Below are 20050 nucleotides of genomic sequence, written 5' to 3' on the forward strand. Positions count from 1 at the left end.
ACAATTACCAAACTCTTCGAATATATCACAATACTCAATCATGGTACAATGCCCTCATAAAATAGTGTTTCCTTCTAAAACAAGGAAAGCTGACATAATCTCTAGCATTATATCTATGACCTAATGATAAACAACCAATATTTACAATGATAAATTATACATAAAATTTGGCTTTTGAGAGCAACCCTCATCAAAGCATGCAACCCCCAAGATTATGTTGACGTTGGTTGACTATTGGATAACACGCAAGATTATGAGTGGGTTACAAAGCATTTTCACAATGAACAATAAAATTAAAGTGATTGATATTATTTTCATATCACAAAAAGTCATGAGTTGGGTTATCATTGAACTAATGTGTATGTCCATTTTTAAGCACTTGCAATTCCACACCCATAAATTTAAACCGAGATAACAAATGAATAGAAAGGAGAATCAAGAGCAATTTTATCAAGTTATTTGTCAATTTTTACTATATCATGTGTCACTTATACCTTAGTCATTACATAAAGGGCAACCCAATCAAAGTGATGCCAAAATGAAAGGGAATGGTGCAAGTTATGCTTTTTCCACTACAACTATATATATTTTTGCTTTACAGTGATTCTATATAATACATAATATAGATTAGCAATAATATTATACTAATATGTTGTGTGCATATTGAGGATAATCATGGCATTGGTTTACTTTTCTATAAAATGACATTGAACTTCATTTGAATTTAAATTACTTATCATTTTTCTCATGATCTATGATTACTCATTAATTATTACGTTTTAAAGTGTGTAAGGAGAAATTAGACTCTAAACCTACCATCCAATAACAATTGATATGAATTGTAGTTTTTATCATTTTTATTGAGAAATGAATGTGTGGCCTTTTCAACATTATCAAGAAAAAAAAAAGCCGATAAAGAACAATTATAGTTTTATCATTTTTATTGAGAAATGAATATTTGTGGCCTTTTCAACATTATAAAAAAATGCAGATAAATAATAATTGGTATTAATAGGCTGGAACGTACATTTAATAGTGGTCAGTTAAGCAAGACTAGTTGCTATAGTAGTTCTTTTTGCTTTTGCCTAGGCAAGTACTGATAAGATAGATCTCTCTCCCTCTCTGTTTTAACTTTCTCACCATACTTCCTTTTTGCCTAAGCAAGAACTGATTAGATCTTGGCATTCTTTATCCCTCTCTAATAAGCAAGCATCTAATAAGATCTCTCTCCCTCCACGTTATGAGAACAGATAATGCTAACTTTCTCACCAAATTTATATATCCAATCATATGTTAGAATGCTTATATTGTTGTCATGTTTAACTAATTTTTGTTTGGTCTTCTATTCAAATTTGAATTTGTTTCTCTGGTGGTATGATACTCTGGGTATTAGTTTAGATTCTGCTAATTCAATTGCCAGCTTAAGAAATCGTGTGTTGGAGATTGTCTCGATTAACTCACGGTAACATTCTCCAAGCTTTTTTTTGCCCCAGTTATGTGTTCTCATTACAAAATGCTGTCATAAAAAAAATTGCATCATATGTATTTTTACAAATCTTTCATCAAAACATTGAGCAAACTCATAAACATTATCGTCCTATTATCAAAGCATAACAATGAAAAGGAAATAACGGAATGTCCAATAATTTATCTTTTATTTGAAAATGTTCTTTTATGTGAACTGAGAATAATGTCCAATTCTCAGTTCACAGTTACCAGTTACAAACTACATTTTCTGCATTCAAAAGATTGTTGAAGATAGGATTGTCACTTGTTAATGTAAAATATCTGATATGAAATGTGCCATCTTGGATTTTGGGCAGTTAATCAACAGACTCAACACTATCAACAGTATGGTTTTGCAGTCAAATAGAAGCACAACTTGTCCATGCTTCAATTGAATAAATTGCAGTATATATTTTTAAGCTATCAAGTGTAATATATGTTCTCTATTTTAGACCCCAATTTCTCTAATTGTATCCCAAAATTTATAAAATCAGAGTACCCTGAACAATAAATGCAACATTGTTTGCTCAAAATATTCACTCTACCTTTATACAGGAGTCAGATAACTTCGCATTTTCAAGCAGGCAATTTCATGGTTTCCAAATTAGTGACTTTTGTCTCAAATGAATCCATTTTGCTTCAACAAAAACCATTTAACAGCATCAGCTGTATGCAGCTACTTTACCCCAACAAAACCATCAATGAGATGAGAGGCTACTCTACATTATGAGTGACTGCTTCAGGCAATGATGGTCTCCACTTGACAAAATATTTATCTTCTAAGTTAGCTGCAGGTTTTAGCTTCTCATCTAACTTCTCATCTAAAAGATGAAGCAACTCTTGTAAACCAATACCCGTGATAGCAGATGCTTTCACACATGAAAATCCTTTGGGTGACAAATTAGCATTTATATTTTCACTAAGAATGTTATTGGTTTCTGCATCTCCTACTTCTTCCATGCTTATGGTAGCCCCATTGGTAGATTCTTTTGTAGCATTTTCTTCATGCAATAAAAAATCTTCCGCAGAGCTACTCAGAGGAATTTCATCATTGCAGGCCTCTCTTTCATGATCAAGGTGTTCCACTGTCATAATATTTTCACAATCGCTCCCTAAAAGGTCCACCTAGCATCCAACCAAGTTTCAGCTAAATAAACTACTTAAAAAGTTCCAGTGCATTTTAGAAGGCAAAAACTAGTTTGGAATGTTCATCAAAAATAAATCAGTTCATCAAAAGTGAGGTCCTGACAAAAAAATGGCCACCTTATTCCAAACTTCAATCATATTTTCAAGTTTCTCCGATGAAACACCTATCTGTTGCAAGACATCCAGTACAGAATCCCGGTGTTCTTCTGCGTTGGGAGCACTGACATCTATAACATGCTGCCACAAACATTTAATAATCAGCAATCATAAACATTTAGCCAGATTTGCAACATAGAGATGATTTCAATATTAATTTCATGAAAACGTGGTTACTGAATCTGGAAAATAAAGTAGGATAGAATTGGATGCAGCTTGCACAGATAATAAAAAGATGGAGAATGGCTACTAAACTGAATACAGATAAATGAAAGGCAGAGAAAAGCAGCGACAGAACTAAAGTGTATTAGTAGTAGGTAGATGAAATGGGTATGCACACTGAACTGCTTCCAAATACAATGTAGTTCATGACTAATTTGCAAGACCATCCTGAATGGCCAGCCTATGTCTTGGAAAGAGCAAATTTGTGAACAAGAAAAATGGTATAGCAATTACAGCAACGAGACTGTCTGGAAGTGTTATACATTTCAACAAACTTTTTCAGGCATTCGGATTTGTCAGAGAGACTAAATATCACTTGGAAATATGCTAGGTCAAGCTCCAACGACAAGCTTGTTTGTAATGAAACGGAGTCATTGTTGACTTTGCTGACCGTGACTATATATGAATAGAGAAACAAATCCTTGTAATTGAAAATATATTAATGCACAAAATTTGAATTGGCAAAAACATTAGTAAAGTGTATATTATACTATCAAATCATGAATTGTTAAGATGCCTTTTGCTCCAATTTTTTCATTTATTTTTTATTCAAAACAGAAACTTGTGCATCATCTTCTTGCTACATCCCATGGAATGAACTTTGACGGTTGACCGATTAAATAAAGCTGAAATCCAATATATTTGGCAATACTAATATAGGATCATTTGCAAGTAATCATTCTCAAATCCCGATTTCGATTGACATACACCAAAACTCTGAGCATTAGTTACTATATATTTATAAGAACTCCTTGGTATCAGTATCATGATATCATCAGTAATTTGGGAGAAAAAGCTGCCTAGAAAATAAGCCCAATTGAAGTGAGTTATGCATCGTACGGTGTTATTCCTGTATTCACCTAGGCCATTAATCCATGTCTTTATTCTCCATATGCTAGGAATGATAGAAAACATATGGAGAATAAAAACAACATGCATTAATGCATGCCTTGCCCTGCTACTTGAGCCCAATGTTCTACTAAATGATATATTTAAGGTTGATGACATCATGGCAGCCCTTCTTTCATGCATTGATAAGATGGTGCCCAAAAATGAGATGAGAAACAAAATTCTTAATGAATTGGAGGTTGACAAAGGCGCAGAGGAGAGACTCTTTTCTTTAGCTCAACCAATTCAAAGGAAGGAAATCCTTTAATTTTAGCATAATACTAGAAACAAAAACTAAAAACTTGAAAGTTTGAACAATTCTTATATTCTTTTAAATGTTTTTTTGTAAATTTGTGGTCAAAGAATTATGATGCTAGCATGCAAAATCTTCAAAGGTTAGCTATCTATGTTTTGTCCCAACTCTAGTGTTTTTGGGTGTGAACGCAATTGGAGCCTATTTGAGAGCATTCACATGAAAAACAGAAGCAAGTTGACCCAATGGTGTCTCAATGACCTTGCCTTCATTTGTTACAACCTTCATCATCAACTTGGATGACCACAATAGTTTTGTTGATAGGACTAACAAAGAAAATAAAAAAGGTCCTACTTACTAATGAAGATCTTGCTAAATTGAATAGAGGAGCAACAAAAGCAATAAAGTTGGATGCAATGAAAGAAAATGAAGGCATTTTTGAGGAAAAAATTAATCATCATTTTTATATCAACATACCTTCTAGTTCAAGGCCTAAAAATTTTACACTAGAAGCAGGAAGAAAAAGATGTAGACTGTATTTGTCTGTTGACATATCATCATAGGAAAAATGTTAAATTGTTGTATACAATTATAATCTATAATTCTGTAGAATTACAATGTTTTGTTTCACATTGACACTTTCATTTTTTCAATTTTTAGCATTTGAGGGTTATATGATATGTAATGTTTGAATTATGACAAATTGATAATCAAATTAGACTTTTGTATTCTCTAAATACATTAAAAAAAATTGTGTAATTATGAGGGTTTTTTTTTGCCACATTTTGTTGAGCTTTTTGTTGAGTTTGTGTTAAATCTTCAATCTATGTAATGTCCCTTTTGGGCATATTACTATATTTTGCCCTAAAATCATAATTTCAATTAAAAATAAGAAACGTAACACATTTTTATGTGTAGTGGTGATGGCTAGGATTTAGTCCAACAAGGTATCTTTCTTTACTAAATGGGATGATCATATCCAATCAATTTGAGGACCCTTGAGAGCTCCGAAAAGGGTAGGTTTCAACAAAGATCATAAGACGAAAGAAGCTTGCTGGAATGTTTCTAAGAACGGATGGGTCAAGCTCAATTTCAATGGAGCTTCAAGAGGTAACCCTTGGGAGGGGGGGGTAGGGTGTATCATCCGTGATTGTTCTGGTAAATGTTTGTGGGCTCTATATGGATATATTGGAAAAGCTACAAACAAAAAGCAAAGATGGATGCTTTCATGTGGGGAATAAGATTATGTGTTTCTAAAGGCCTTTGGAATGTTGAGATAGAAGGGGACTCCCAGGATTGTATCAATGCAATTAACAAAGGACAAATTGGGAGCTGGAAGTTGAAGCAATGGATCCCAAAAGTCAAGTATTGGTTGGATCAAGTTGCAAATTACAGTATTTCTCATGTGTATAGAGAAGCCAATAGGGTGGCGGATTGTTTGGCTAACAAAGGGATTGAGTAGGAAGTAGTAGTGTGTGGTTCAGCCAACATTTGGCCCCAATTAGCAGAGCAGTTGGAGTTGGACGAGAATGGGATACCACACGCCAATAGGGAAGGTATAGGATAAGACCTTTTGTTTGAGGATTATGTGCAGTACCGAAGGAAGCAGTTGCAATTTTGGTTGGTACTGCCTTGAGGTTACACAATCGAGGAGAGGACAACATGTGAATGTTCATAGATTGCGCACAGACTGGGAGATCACAAGAAGGACTTAGGCTCAGGAATATAATCTGCCCAAGGATACCATGTAGAGGCTTTGAGTCCCTAAAAATATTGTCATGGGATTTTCTAGGTATACAAAATCTTGAGGATATGCTTTTTTCAATTCCCTCAGATTCTAGGGACGCAGGGGCAGGTTTTTAAATTCTCTGTATCTGTGTTTGTGCAGTGGATGTATTCAGAATTCAGGCGTCGATTGTGAGGGGATGACACGATTGGAAGGATCAGTGGCCTTTGATACATTCAGGTGCATGTGTGAGCCAAAGACTAGAGAGGAGCAGGCGCCTCTTCATGATAAGAGAAGACCAAAATCTGAAAGCTTTGGAGATGTTTTTGGAAGCAAGCCCGAGGGGGATCATCACCACAATGGAGAAGTTTCTAGTGCCTTCTTTTACCCAATTGTGCAAACCATGGGATCGGTAGATGTAGGATTCCAAGTAGGCAACGAATTTGTTGCCGAAGCTTTTTGGCCCAAAGTGGCAGATCAGATCTACGAAATCAGAATTGCTAACTGTTGTGCGTTGCACACGCTCCCTATCGCCGACAGGGTCCCCCTTCCCTTTTTTTGAGCCTTTAGTCTTTGCCCTGTTGAGTTTCGCGCAGAGTGTCTCACGTCCTTTCGAGCGAGTCCACGACCGGTCCTTGAAGTGATGTCAAAAGAAAAGAGCCGATGATTCCATTAGGCTAGTCTAGCCCTCGGGCACAATGGCAAGAGATTGTTCAAATTGTGAAATTGCCTTGGATAGGCGTAAGGTGGTAGAAGTTGGCAAAGCTCACCAAGCAAAGAGTAGCGCGTCTGAAGGTCGCACGACGACCCAAAATTGTCATTTTCGCGTAAGTGGGATGAGATAGATTGCATAAGGTTTGTCTTTACGGAGTTTACAAGGTTTGAAAGAGGAACGATTTTCGCCATCTAGGAAAGGAGGGGCGAATTTCATTGCAAAATGCCAAGGTTGACAAAACTTGCCCAAGTGCCCAAGCTCGCGCTTCTTGAGGAGAAAAGTTAAAATCGCCAAAATCACTCTAAGGGCGAATTTTGGACTTTTAGGCCAATTTGAGAGAAATTTGTAAAATCTGGCAAAATGGGCTTAAGGTCCGAAATTCTTTCAAGTTGCCAAAACCGCCTAGGGGGCCGAATTTCGGACCCTGGAGTTAAATTTCAAAAATTCAAAAGTTAACAAAAACATTAAAACTCCGAAATTTACAAAACTGGCAAAAGGTCCGAAAATGCCTTTAAATTTGCAAAAAGACCCCCAAGGTCCAAAATTTCACTTGAGTCGTCTAAATTCGGACCCTGGAGCCGAAATTTAAAAATTCATAAGTTTGCAAAATATGCCTTAGGGTCCGAAAATGCCTTAGTTTGCAAAAAACTCCCAGAAGTCCGAAGTTTTTTTTTAACAAAAGAAAAAATTGCAAAAGGCATCCCAAGGTCCGAAATTCACTTAAGTCATCTAAATTCGGACCCTGGGGCCGAAATTTGAAAATTGATTGATTTGCCAAAAGCGTTGAAGACTCCGAAATTTGTGAAAGGCATCCAAGGTCCGAAGTTTTTTTTTCGAAATTTGCGAGAGGCGTTTAAAGGTTCGGATTGCTCCAAGCCGCCGAAAGGCGTGAAAGCTCCAAAGTTTGCCAAAGGCGTTAAGCCTCCGAAATTCACCAAAACCGTGGAAAACTCTGAAATTGTGAAAGGCTTGGAATCTCTGAAATCCCAGAGAGCGATGAATGGTCCGAAGTTCTGTAGAAATTGCAAAATATTCCAAGCGTCTGAATTTGTCTAAAATTGCCAAAATCGCCTTATGGGCTGAATTTTGGACCCTAAGGGCTGAATTTGAAAATTTGTTAACTCGTAAAAAATGGGAAAGTCCCAAAAATCGCCAAGGTCCGAGGTTGGTGTGATAGCGCTTAAGTATTTCATCAAGGAAAACGCAGTTTAGATTGCAAACCCCTCCATTCCGCCAAAATTGGGAGCTGGAAGATAGCCGCGAAGAAGCAAAGGCAGGTCTGGCAAAAATCCCATATGCTCCGAAGTTTGCAAAACCCCTCCATACTGCCGAAGTTCATGTAAGAAAGGGATCGCATAAGGGTTAAAGAGAGGCAGAGCCAATTTCGCGCAATTCACATCCAAGGTAAAACACTGACATAAACCCTTACGAGCTTCCAGGCTCAAATTGCTAAATTGCCTAAAGTAAAATCACTTAGTCTAAACTCGACATTGAAAACTCTTTTCCAACCAAACCGCGAAAATTTGAATTGAAGGATAACCATTGAAATTCCAAAATTTGCAGAACTGTCCATTCGTCTTTGCACAAAGTCGGGCAATTTCTTGCCATCCATTTTCATCAGGTAAGTATGCTTTGTCTCTCTTGATCATCTGAAATGTTTTTTAAATTGGATGCATGCCTGTGCAAAATTGATTAAAGTGCTTAAGTCTTTAGAATTCACATCTTTTTCCGATTATTAGAGCGTCATTCAAAGCAGTCAAAAATTAGAATTTGCTCCTAAGATTTAACCAGAAATCGCATTTTCAAACTTAGGAGAACTTTTCGAGCTTTGTCCCTTTTGAAAATCAATCCAAAAAGTGCTTAAATATAAATTCGCGATCAAAAGCTTCATGAACAAATGTTTTGCTCAATCAAGCTCTCAACTAGAAATGTCACTCCGTTTCCAATCTAAAATTTGAATTAATCCCTGAATGCTGGCATATTCTCTATCTAGCCTGCCTTACTTCTTTTATATCGCCTCGTAATCCGCATCTCGCTATACAGGGTAAATGCCTAAATCGGCGATAGAATCATCAAAGACACCTGCTACAGCCGAGACATCACGAGCATCCAAATCAAATATCCCACGCAAAGTTGAAAGGATGAAGTACCAGTATCAAAGAGGGGGATTGAGGGCGTCAAAAGTTCAGAGCGTCTGGAACAATGTCAATGATACCGACCTAGGCCATATTGACATTCAGGACTTCAAGAATCGGGTCTTCTCCCCTAACGCATATGGCAAGCCTAGACATATGGTGGAAAGTGGCATCGCCCAAGCAGTGGGATTTCCTCCAGCAGTACAGAACTATGAGTTAGTGGTAGAGGTTGCCCGGCATTATCAGCCAAGTTCCAGATTGGTGCTCCTCGAGAATATGACTCTTGCCAACTTCACTCCTGAGGCCATTGGCGACGCATTCGACATTCCCTTCCCAAACAACCCCACGGCCACGACTATAGATGAAGCACAGGGGGCATATGATATGAATCCGGCCAGATGCAGAACACTGATCAACGAAGAGTGGTACAAGGAGAGAAGGCTTCCAAGTGCCAGAATTGGGAAAAAGACCCCAAGAAGTGACTTTCATAATAAGCATGGGGATATGGTCACATTACTCAACAAGGTTATGGGACTTCCCAAATCCAACTACTTTGAGGAGTGGATGTTTTATTTCACAGGGCAAGTCTTCTCTGGGAAGTCCAAGTTCGACTGGGCCCAAATTATAAGCAACAACATCCACACTGAGCTGATAGAGCTTGAAACAAAGAAATACTTCACTGTGACCTCTTACTTGGTCTACATGTTCGCCAAGAACCAGCCACTGCCAGGTTTGATAATGAAAGTGAAATCGGGAATGGGCCTGGTCAGGTAAAGGTCTATGACTATTACCCGCAATTGCATTACCAAGATATAGCTCAAAGAGAAAAGAGCAGCCCAGCTTATGCAGTTGGCCAATATGAGCGCGTCAATGATGCCTTCACAATGCACCTGGTCAGGCCAATGCAGGGAGGATTACACATAAGGCTCTCAGAGCAAGCTACTATTCTAGTACAGAGATACGGGACCTGGTTCATCTAGTTCCCAACGTTCTCCTATATCCGATAGCGGGCTTTGACGGTGCCCCTCTCCGACTTCCACGGTACCCAACCGACAAAGTAGTTCTTATGGAGGTCGCAAGGCAGTCACGTTCAGCTGGCATCTTACTCAGAGAAAGCAAGCAGGCTGGATTCGCATTCCCCATGATTATAGGCAACCAGGATGTCCATCTAAAGACCCCCACCCTAGCAGAGGAATCCCTTGCAGAGCTGGCCTCTTATGGCCTACAAGAGCATTTTCTGAGAAAATATTTCGATCACGATAATCTGGCAAAGAGAGCCTATGGCAGGCGGTACAGAGCAAAGGAATCAATTGAAGACTATTGGAAAAATTGCTCTGATGACTACGAGGTTTCGAAGACGTGAATATTCTAGGCTGAGTGTGCAGCAAATGCGGCTCTTTGAATATCACCGGGTCCCAGATCAACTCACAGATTCAAGGAATTGCCTCCAAGTCCGAGAATTTGAGGCAGTAAGGCATCTTTTGCCACGTGTTGATTGGTCCTAGGACCCGATCACTGATTTTGAGGCAGTCATGGTAGCCCCAGCAAGATATATAGACCAATGGTTACATCAACGAATTGAGAGGCAAATTCATGAGGGAGTCCAGTTCACTTACCACCTAATGGGCAGCCTCGATTCTCAGTCTTCCGAAGATGAAGGAACATCCAGTGCACCCAAAGAAGAAATTGAGAAACCTGAGAAGAGAAAAAAGGCTAAGGCTTGCAGAGGGACTCGGACGTCCAAGAGAACAAGAAGGGAAAAGATTCCTATAAGAAGACCAAAGGTCACTTCATCGTCAAAGGACCCCAGTTCATCCGACGATGTAGTGGAATTAGACTATATACCTGCTCCGCCTTCTCAAAGTGACATTGATGCGTTTGGAACTGATGATCCTCCTGCACCCGACATGCTAGAAGTTGAGCTAAGGGCCATTGAATCAACCCAACCGGGTAACCAAATAGAGGAAGGAGAGATTCCATCCATTCAAGGGATCGAAGTGCATGAACCCACCCAACAGAGCCGCCATGAACTGCTGCTCCATAATACAACCAAAGATGACTCTACCGTTGAAGGAGAGCAAAGGGCAGAGGAGACCCGCGAGCTCGGAAGGACTGAAGAGCAACCATCACACGAAGGCGCTAGACAACTGTTCAGTGAAATGGGAGAAACCTCAACTGCAAGTAAGGAACTTGGCACCTCCTCCACCCCTCTGGTAATAGAAAAGCTGCAAATCTGTGATGAGTCGGCTGAAAACCTCAAAGAACAGAATGCAAACTTAACCATATCATCAGCCCAGGCAGTACCTCAAGAATGGTTAATTACCAGAGCCCAGCGCATGGCCGCCACCAAACCACCTATCGACCTCGCGGACATATTCTCACGCATAGACCAAGCTAAAGCTAAGGGGAAGAAAAAGCCCAAGGCATATTCCAGAATGACTAAAGATGAGCAAAGGAACCGTACTCTCCACATTGCCACCCCGCCTGTAGATAAGCCAACAGATCAGATCAAACTGGCAGATTATAGCATCACAACTCTCCCCATTGGACGAGCCACTAAGGCACAGGAAAAGGAGGAATTCAAGGATTCAGTGCAGAACATACTCAGGCAACTTGAAGAGATAACAGCTGAGAAGGATATGTATCAGGCTCGTGCTGAGCAAGTCGAAGGGTACATCGATCAACTCCTGAGACCATTACACAATGCCTCTGAATCCCACATTCCCTCGACAGCATTGGCACAGAGGACCACAACAGAATTTGAAGGAGTACGGGACACCGCAAGGGCCGTCAAGGAATGGATACAAGGCATCAGAAGAAGGGGAGAACGAATCCTTGAGAAAGTGAAGGAAATGGCTCGCCACTGAGAAACCACTTTGGTTAAGTTATTAGAGGTAAAAAGAGGGAACCCCTCCACATCCAGGAAGTGGCTGCCACTACTCTTCCCCTCATGAACGCCCTTTTCTGGACCCATGCACAAATTCCTACATTACCCACCATCCTAGATCCTCATAACATCAGCACTCTTAAGGAATGGTACTGGACTATCAAAATGAAGAATGATGCAAAGGAAATCATCGATAGAGAACACAATGCATGCGAGGTAATTTTGAAAACCATGCAAGAACTTGGCAAGATAATCCTTCGATCAATGGTTTCGGGATGGGTAAATGACCAATCCGATGAAGTGATACCGCCAGACTGGGAGGAAAGATTGGGAACAAATAAGATCACTTATTCCACTAAGGACCTAGGCTTTGCCGGTCAATTCCACTCGGACATGTTGTGCTTTGAGCGTAATCGTTCCAGTTGGCAAGATGGTCTGAAGCAGGTAGACCAATACCTCAAGGGCATGCAATATAAAATTCGCCATCCTCCTATGCCTCCATTCAGTCTACTTTTCCAATTATGTATCAGATTCTAGGAGTATGTTCGTGAGGAACGTGCAGCAGGTCGAGATCTCTAGCGGGAATATTTGCATGAAGAAAGTCAATTTTTGATAAAAGGATTTGAAATTGGAAAAGAAAAAGTGCTTTCCTAAAAAATGCACTTTTTTCCTTTTTAAAATTTTGAAAAGTGCACTTTTGGCCAAAAGGGTCATATTTGACTTTCAAGTCAACTAAAATGTAAAACTTTATGAATGCACCTTTTTGGATAATTTTGGATGAGTTTTAATTATCTTTTTTGGGTAGTTATTGCTCATTTTGGGGTGGTTGTTGATATTTGCCTCCCATTTATGGGTATGGGCAGCCATGTTTTATGGATGAATCTAGGCCACTTGTTTAAATTTGATCTTGGCCATTCATCCATTTTTGAAGCCTATTTAAGGGACTGGTTTTCCCTCATTTTGTAAGAAGTTCTTGAATTGTTGCAAAAGCTCTGGCCAAATTTACAGGATTTAATGCAAAGTTAACACTGTTTCCAAATTTCCTTGTGAGTGCATGGTCTCCTTCATTAATTTAGGAATTTTTTTTCAGTTGTGTTTATTTCCTTTATATAGCATTTTCAAACAAACATCCGACAGAATCCTCGCAGTTCACATCATTGGGGAATGGCTGATTGCCTTTCTCTCTGCATGGTTAATCTGAACATTTCACGTGCTTAGTTCAGTTATTGAATACTCACTATGAATGTAAAAGTTCTAATGTTGTAGTTGATAACATGAAAATCCTATTTTCCTTTGAAGATTGCACTAGATTTATGCAAGTATTGTGCTAAAACAGTTGGTGATGCTTAGTCTAGTTATTTGGAGGTGTTTGTCTATTTACTGAATCTGCTATCTTAGTTAAAATTTATATTTCATGTATCTCTCTCTCTCTACCCTTCCCTCCTTTTCCCCCTTTTTTATCAAGAGAATCCACAGTCCCATTGAAAACAGTATCAACTCAATTGAAATCATTTGATAAGAAAGATCATAAAGATTCCAGCGAACTTATCTATCAATCGCCTATCTCACCGTAAGTCCCCCTTGTGTTTCCAGCATAAACACATCAAACCACTGAGAAATCCCGCAGTCAAGACCTGACAAACAAAACCTTGAGGTTGTCCCCTTTGATCAAACGTAGAAAATAGCATTAGGGACTTCCTTATCTCAAGAGAGGATAGGATACTCAGCTGGTTTATTCTATTCTACGTTGTCCATATGGAGTTTGCAGCAATGCGATTCTAGACACGTCAACACTAACTTGAGTCAGCCTCTCTCCCATTTCTTTGGCATTGTGATAAGTGGCATGCTTGATAAGAGTATGAAGATTACCTCCATCCACCAAGCCCAAGAGCACACATACGCATCAGTATATTAACAAGCTCACTTTTTACAATTGATTAGATACAATAGTGATACTTTATAAAGCATAATCAACCACACATGCAAGTTAGAACACAAAGGAACACAATGTTTACATGGAAACCCTAATGGGAAAAAACGCATAAAATTAATGCTTTTCAGATGATTCTTTTACAATGTTTGTATGCACCAGCCTAGTAGAGGCACCAAACCCTAAGTTTGTGAGCACCAATCCACTGGAAGCACCAACTCCCACTCCTGAATTTGTAGGCACCAACCTACTAGAAGCACCAACTCCCACAATTGAGCACCAACTCAGCAAGAGACACCAATCTCTTTTTTGATAGGCACCAACCTACAAATTCTTCAATGACTGATATGATATACTCCACCCAAATCTGATCCAATTACAACTTCTCTTCCTTCTCAAATCTCAACACACGCCATACAATATCCTTCATCAAAGTTCACACGATAAACTTCTCTCATTAATCTGATCACGACTTTCTTTCACAACTCTGCTCCATACACAAATCTGATCCACAATCAAATATCAATCTTCCTTCCAAATCTGGTCACTATCATGCACGCTTCTCTTTCATAAATCTGCTCCAATCCTTGTGAATATCTTCCTTCAATTTTATCACTAAGTATAACAATATTTTTCCTCACAAATCTGTGCATATTCTTTTCATCATTACACATACTTTCTTCTAGAATAAATCAGAATTACACTTCATGTTTCTCGTCCTCTATATCTGCTCAAAGCTCAGAGATAAATCATTGAACCTCCTATCCTCTTCTTTTATATGTCTTCAAATGAAGGTAAAGGACATATCCTTTTACAATGATCACCACCTTTTAGAATAGATATACCTCTTTGAAAGAAATCGCTGCTCTCTACAAGTAAATCACATCCTTTCATGCATCACTTCTTCAAAAATATTCTCTTATTCCACATACACTCACACTTCACACATACCAAATTCCTCAAACTCTATTTACTTATATACCTTATTGCACCTTTTCATGAATAGAGGTATCTCTTAGAAACTCATACCCTTTCATTAAAACTGGTCGTAGCCTTTGCACAAACAAATACATTGCCATCTTTCTTTAATTACTCCAAAACAAACCTTATGTTACATTTAATTATGGAATCGCACCTTTTTTCATTAACTACTAAAAATTTTACTTTTACTTTATCGCTGACTTGTCTTTTGAATAAGGCAAATGTAAGTTTGTCTTTTCTTTGAATAAGACAATAGATTTTGTCTTTTACGGGACATAAAACAAATCGCTTGCTGTCTTGTACACGACACCACTTTTAAGATATTCTTTTTGTTTATTGCTAATCATATGAAATCGCACCTCTTGATATATAACTAGTTCGTTGCATAATATAGTGAACCGCTGTAAATTATAAACTGCACGTTATTCTGTCTTCACCATCACTGACTTTAATATTCATATATTTCACTCCTTTTATAACTTAATCTTCCATCACAGCCTTACCTTTAGCAGTATATCTATTGTTGCGTTAAAAATCTCCAGTTGCTTGCTTGTGATTATAATTTCAAACTTCCATTCCATCCTATGCTCTATCGCATTATATCTTCATTGATGAATACTGAAGATCTGATCCAATGTGACATTAACACTGCATTTCTTACAATGTTGGACAAAACTTTGGCTTTGACTTCTGCAGTAACTGTAACCACAGCATTCTTGACTGCAATGGACTTCGATTATTACTGCTACTTTGACTTTGGGAATAGCTGTTTTCTTTTCATTCTCTATAGGAGTTGAATAAAACAAGTCAACATTTTTAATGCTGTAGTCACTCTTTAATCAGCAATGCCACTACTGAGCTTTCTTTCATGACAAGAATATATGTTTCTTTTTAAAGTATTTTCCCCATCAAATATAGTGTAACATATTCTATGAGAGCCCTGCACATCATCTCTATCTTACTGTTCAAACTTTTGAGACGGTTTGTCAATTATGTGCCTAGTCAACCTCTTTCAATAAACCCATGGATCAAGTAAATTACATCATATCATTCTCATAGGAGTTATGTTGACATCTATCAAAGAACCAAACAGTTGTATTTCTTTTTATAGCTGGCAGGATTTCATCATATCGGCCTTTATGATGCTCTCCTTCCATTCTATTTGTGATTACGTTTATATCTTAATAAATTAAAACAAATATATTAGTTCACAACCACATAGACTATATGCATGATTTAGCATTATGTGATTTTATTTTAAAACTTGTGCTATTACTCTTATCTTCTATATTACAATTTTAATCTCTGCACAATAGCGTTGCTCCTTCATTTATTATTGCCCCTCGTATGTCTCCCTTATCCATTCCTTGTTTGCACATAGTCAAACCATAATTAAGTGGTCTACTCTTGTCATAAAACATCTTTAATACACTTTCTATTAATGATAGTACTCTTTGAAGGGATAATAATCTTTCCTTTAACATCAGTGACGATATTTCCAACAGTCATAACCTTTCACAATTATCACCCTTTGAAAGAGCACAACCCTTCATATTTTGCCTTTTAAAGGAGTCACTTCCTTACTTCCATTAACTCTTTCTTGATTCACATGCTCCAATCTTTTATCCTTCCTCCCTATCCCCTTTCTAATAAAGTCTTCTCAATTTTATATCTCAACTTTGAGGGAGTCACAACTCTGCATTTCATGCCTTCTGACCATTCGTTAAAATTAATTAAATTTTAATTATATTATAATTTATTTTTATTATTTCATATTTTTATTTTGCTATTATTATTTATTTTTAAATCCTATTTCAAAAAGGGGACATTACAGTCTGCCCTGCCCAACATTGCTTGTCCTCAAGCAATGCCAGTTGAATTTTGTTAACTGAATTCTTTGCCAATATGAAGGCTGGTGCAGGAGCACCCTAGGGACCTAGGTTTGGCCAGTAGGGTTAAAATTTGGGTTTTTTTTGTTTATTTTGTGTTCTTTTATGAAAATTAGGCTATTTGAGGCCATTCTGATGTATTGGGACCTAATTGTGAAAGTTTGAGTTCCATTGGGCACAATTTGTAAAAGTTGCAAAAAGTTGTCATTGTTGTTATGACAATTTTTGCAACTTTGTAACAACTTTTTAAAAATATGGTTGGGAAGTTGGTTGTGGGCGGCTGGAGGTTGCAACTCACTTGGATGTGCATAAATAGGCCTCTGGCATGCCACCCAAGGGTTGCTTGTTGAATTTTGAAGAATTTTCTTAATGAAATTGATGTTTCCTATTCATCCTTGGACGTTGCAGTCTGATTCTTCATACTATTTTCTGTGAAATCTTCCTTGTTATTGGAAAACTGTTGGATATGAAAGAGGAGTGAATCCTCTCAATTTTGCTTTTGATTTCATTTAAATCCATCGAGTTTTGATCAAGTTACAAACATTTTTGTAAAAACTGCCAAAACTCTAGTTCAGGGTATCCAGTGGCATTTAAATAATATATTTTTGGCCATTCCCACACTAAAATCTCATAAAAATGAGTGGGATGACCCCTGTAAATATGTGTTCATGTTTTATTGCTGCAGGACTTCAAAATCATGTGTGGCACTTGCTTATATGGCTGTTATTCTGATGTTGCTGATGTATCAGACTTGTGTACCAGTGAGAAGTGGGTTTGAAGGTGTAAATGCAAAGTAAACCCCTTGGGGTTTGGAAGAGGGAAGTGAAGGAGTGTAGGGGATTGGTACAGACCTGTTACAAGGTATTGTGGGCCTTTGTGTATACCAAACATCAAACAAAGCATGACTGTCCCTAGACAGTGTATGATTGTCATATGACTAACCAGTGAAAATAGAAGAAATTTTGCTTTCCAAAGCCAAGCAAATGATTGGTCTGTGTATGGTGCCTGAGAAGGGAGTAAGGAGACCTGTTGACGTGTTTTTTAGGACAGCGTCTAACACAGAATAAAGTTCCCAACTGTCACTTCACTCTATCTTGATCAAAGTTTAACCATGTGCTAAGATTGCAACAAGTTCATACAGCGCACTCCAAGATTCCTTCGTGCAATAGACGTGACTCAGCTGGCTGATGTGATATACTGGTAATCCAAGGGGCCTTACGTACTCTCAAAGAAGATTTGACAACTCTGTAACTGAAAGGAATTTGACTCGCGAATGATTTAGCTTTGGATGGCTCGTTTTTGGGATTTTTGGGGTTAAAATATGCAGAAAATAAAGAAGGGTTGAGAAATGCTATTCTAATCTAATCTAAACCTAAGAACAAGGAGACAAGGATTGCTTAAGTGAAATCCAAACCACACTCCGCTTCACCACTAGGAGACAACTACATAGAGGCAGTGCAATCTTCGAAGGTTGTGTAATAGTTTTTCATATCACCAATGAAAGTCATCAATTTGAACAACATTCACCAGATGATCGAAGTTAAGTTCACACATAGAAAAGGTTCAGACTAACCTTGCAAAGTTAGCAACAATCAGCTGCTAACAAAAGGTATGAGCGGGGTTAAACACCATAAGCAGTCTCATCAATCCAGTTCTTCTAATAACTTGAAAGAAAAACTAATCTAAATGAAGAGAGAAAGACCATGCAAATTGCTAAAATAGAACAAGAATACACCATCAAATCGAACAATGTATTAAGTTTGCTACTTCAACAATCTTATCGCAACAATCTCAAAAAGCAATCTCTCCTCCTTTACAAATGAGGGGGGGTCACCCCTCTATATAGGCCTCATGCCTTGGCCACATGCAAAAACCCTAATTAAGATTTCTCCCTACAAGATTCCCCACAAATTATGCAACAAGGTGGGAATCGACAATAAATGCCCATTATGCCACATACAATAAATTCCTACATGCCCAAAATGGAGTCCACTTGAGCATTAAATGCACCATCTTCATCAAGTTTTCCCAACATGGAATAAAGATTATTCCATGCAAAACTGCTCGTGCTGCCATAAATGCCCATCATCTCCACATGTGACAGCTGCATGCAAAAAGAATCAGCCATAATGCCTTCAATGTGGCAGCTACATGCAAAGAGGTGCTCCATCAATTAAGCATGCGTTGACCAAGTTGCCACTTGGCGAGAAATCCTTGGAAGAGAAAATCGAGAGAGAGAGAGAAAACTTAATCCATGAAGAATTTTCTTGAAATTTCGAATTTGCCTTGTTCCAGGGAAGCTTTTTCACCAATTTTGCACATTTCCTATTTTTTAGGGAAATTTTCAAATTAGGGTTCCAGGATCCAGGAGAGAGACAATTCTCTTACGAATCTAAGTCTATCATCATTTTGAAATTCGGATGATTTTTGATGCTCGAAAAATGGATTTAAAAAAAAAATCTCGGGTGAAATTTCTTGTTCAATTCATCTTTGATTCCTTCCTTGCCTTAGAAATTTTATCTTCAATTCATCCTTGGGTGTGATTTCTTCCTTGCTTGGAATTCCGTCTTGAAGGTGTTGGTGTTGGAAATAAGCCACACCTGGACCGACAATGGACTAGTCCAAGAGGGGCCAGTAGCTCACTGGTAGAGCACTCCAACAGCGTATGGAAGGTCCTAGGTTCGAGTCCTAGCTGGTCCATGTCTCAACATGGTATCATAGCCAAGTCTAGGCTAGGAGCCTTGGGCACACAAGAGATGTGGATTAAGGGGGGGTGTTGGTGTTGGAAATAAGCCACACCCAGACCGACGATGGACTGGTCCAAGAGGGGCCAGTAGCTCAATGGTAGAGCACTCCAGCAGCGTATGGAAGGTCCTAGGTTCGAGTCCTAGTTGGTGCATGTCTCAATAGAAGGAAGGAACTTCCAACACTCAGTCAATTTTTTTACCTTTCCTAGAATTTTGTCTAGAAGGAAGGAATTTCCAACACTTGGCCAAATTTTCACCTTTTCCAAGAATTTTGTCGTGGAGGAAGGAATTTCCATCACTTGGCCAAATTTTCACCTTTCTGGAATTTTTGTCTTGAAGGAAGGAATTTCCAACACTTAGCCAAATTTTCACCTTTCGTGGAATTTTGTCCTGAAGGATGGAATTTCCAACACTTACCTTTCCTATTCTTTAGGAATTTTTTCATTTTTAGCGTCGCGATTTAGGTGAGAGTAAGCTTCTCACTTGATCAATTTTTCTTCTTGTCCTAAAATTTCTTTATTCTTTGGCGAATTTCCATGCCTGGGAGGGGAATTTTGAATTCTTCCCTTAGGCAATTTTCCTTCTCTCAATTTCTTCCTTGGGCATGATTTCTTCCTTGCTTGGAATTCCAATCTTTAATCTTGGGTGCTGGAATGACCATATGGAGGTATTTTTTCTTTTCTTGCTTTCCCTTCCTGCCTTTCATTCAATGCTCTGGCTTCGGCTTAGACATGGAAATCATATGGAGAAGGAATTTGACCGATCCATGGTGCATCAAGATTCAACTTTCTTTCCTTGACCTGGGCATGAATTTGATGTCTTGAAGGAATTTTTCACCATTTTTCTTGTTTTTTTCATGACCTCTTCAT

The 20050-nt window shown here is 38.3% G+C and overlaps 1 protein-coding gene across 2 annotated transcripts in view; it reads right to left on the reverse strand.

Annotated features, from left to right (window-relative positions):
- Window positions 1–1636: 1636 nt before the first annotated feature.
- Window positions 1637–20050, reverse strand: part of LOC131075803 (GTP-binding protein At3g49725, chloroplastic) — a 186479-nt gene continuing 168065 nt past the window's right edge. For both annotated transcript variants that reach the window (XM_058012703.2, XM_058012702.2), the window contains 2 exons: window positions 2770–2889; window positions 1637–2631 (listed from right to left, as the gene is read on the reverse strand). In XM_058012703.2, coding sequence (XP_057868686.2) covers window positions 2221–2631; window positions 2770–2889 — 531 coding nt within the window. In that variant the 3' untranslated portion in view covers window positions 1637–2220. The remainder of the gene's footprint in view (window positions 2632–2769; window positions 2890–20050) is intronic.

This window comes from Cryptomeria japonica, chromosome 3, assembly GCF_030272615.1.
Source record: "Cryptomeria japonica chromosome 3, Sugi_1.0, whole genome shotgun sequence".
Taxonomy (NCBI): Eukaryota; Viridiplantae; Streptophyta; class Pinopsida; order Cupressales; family Cupressaceae; genus Cryptomeria; species Cryptomeria japonica.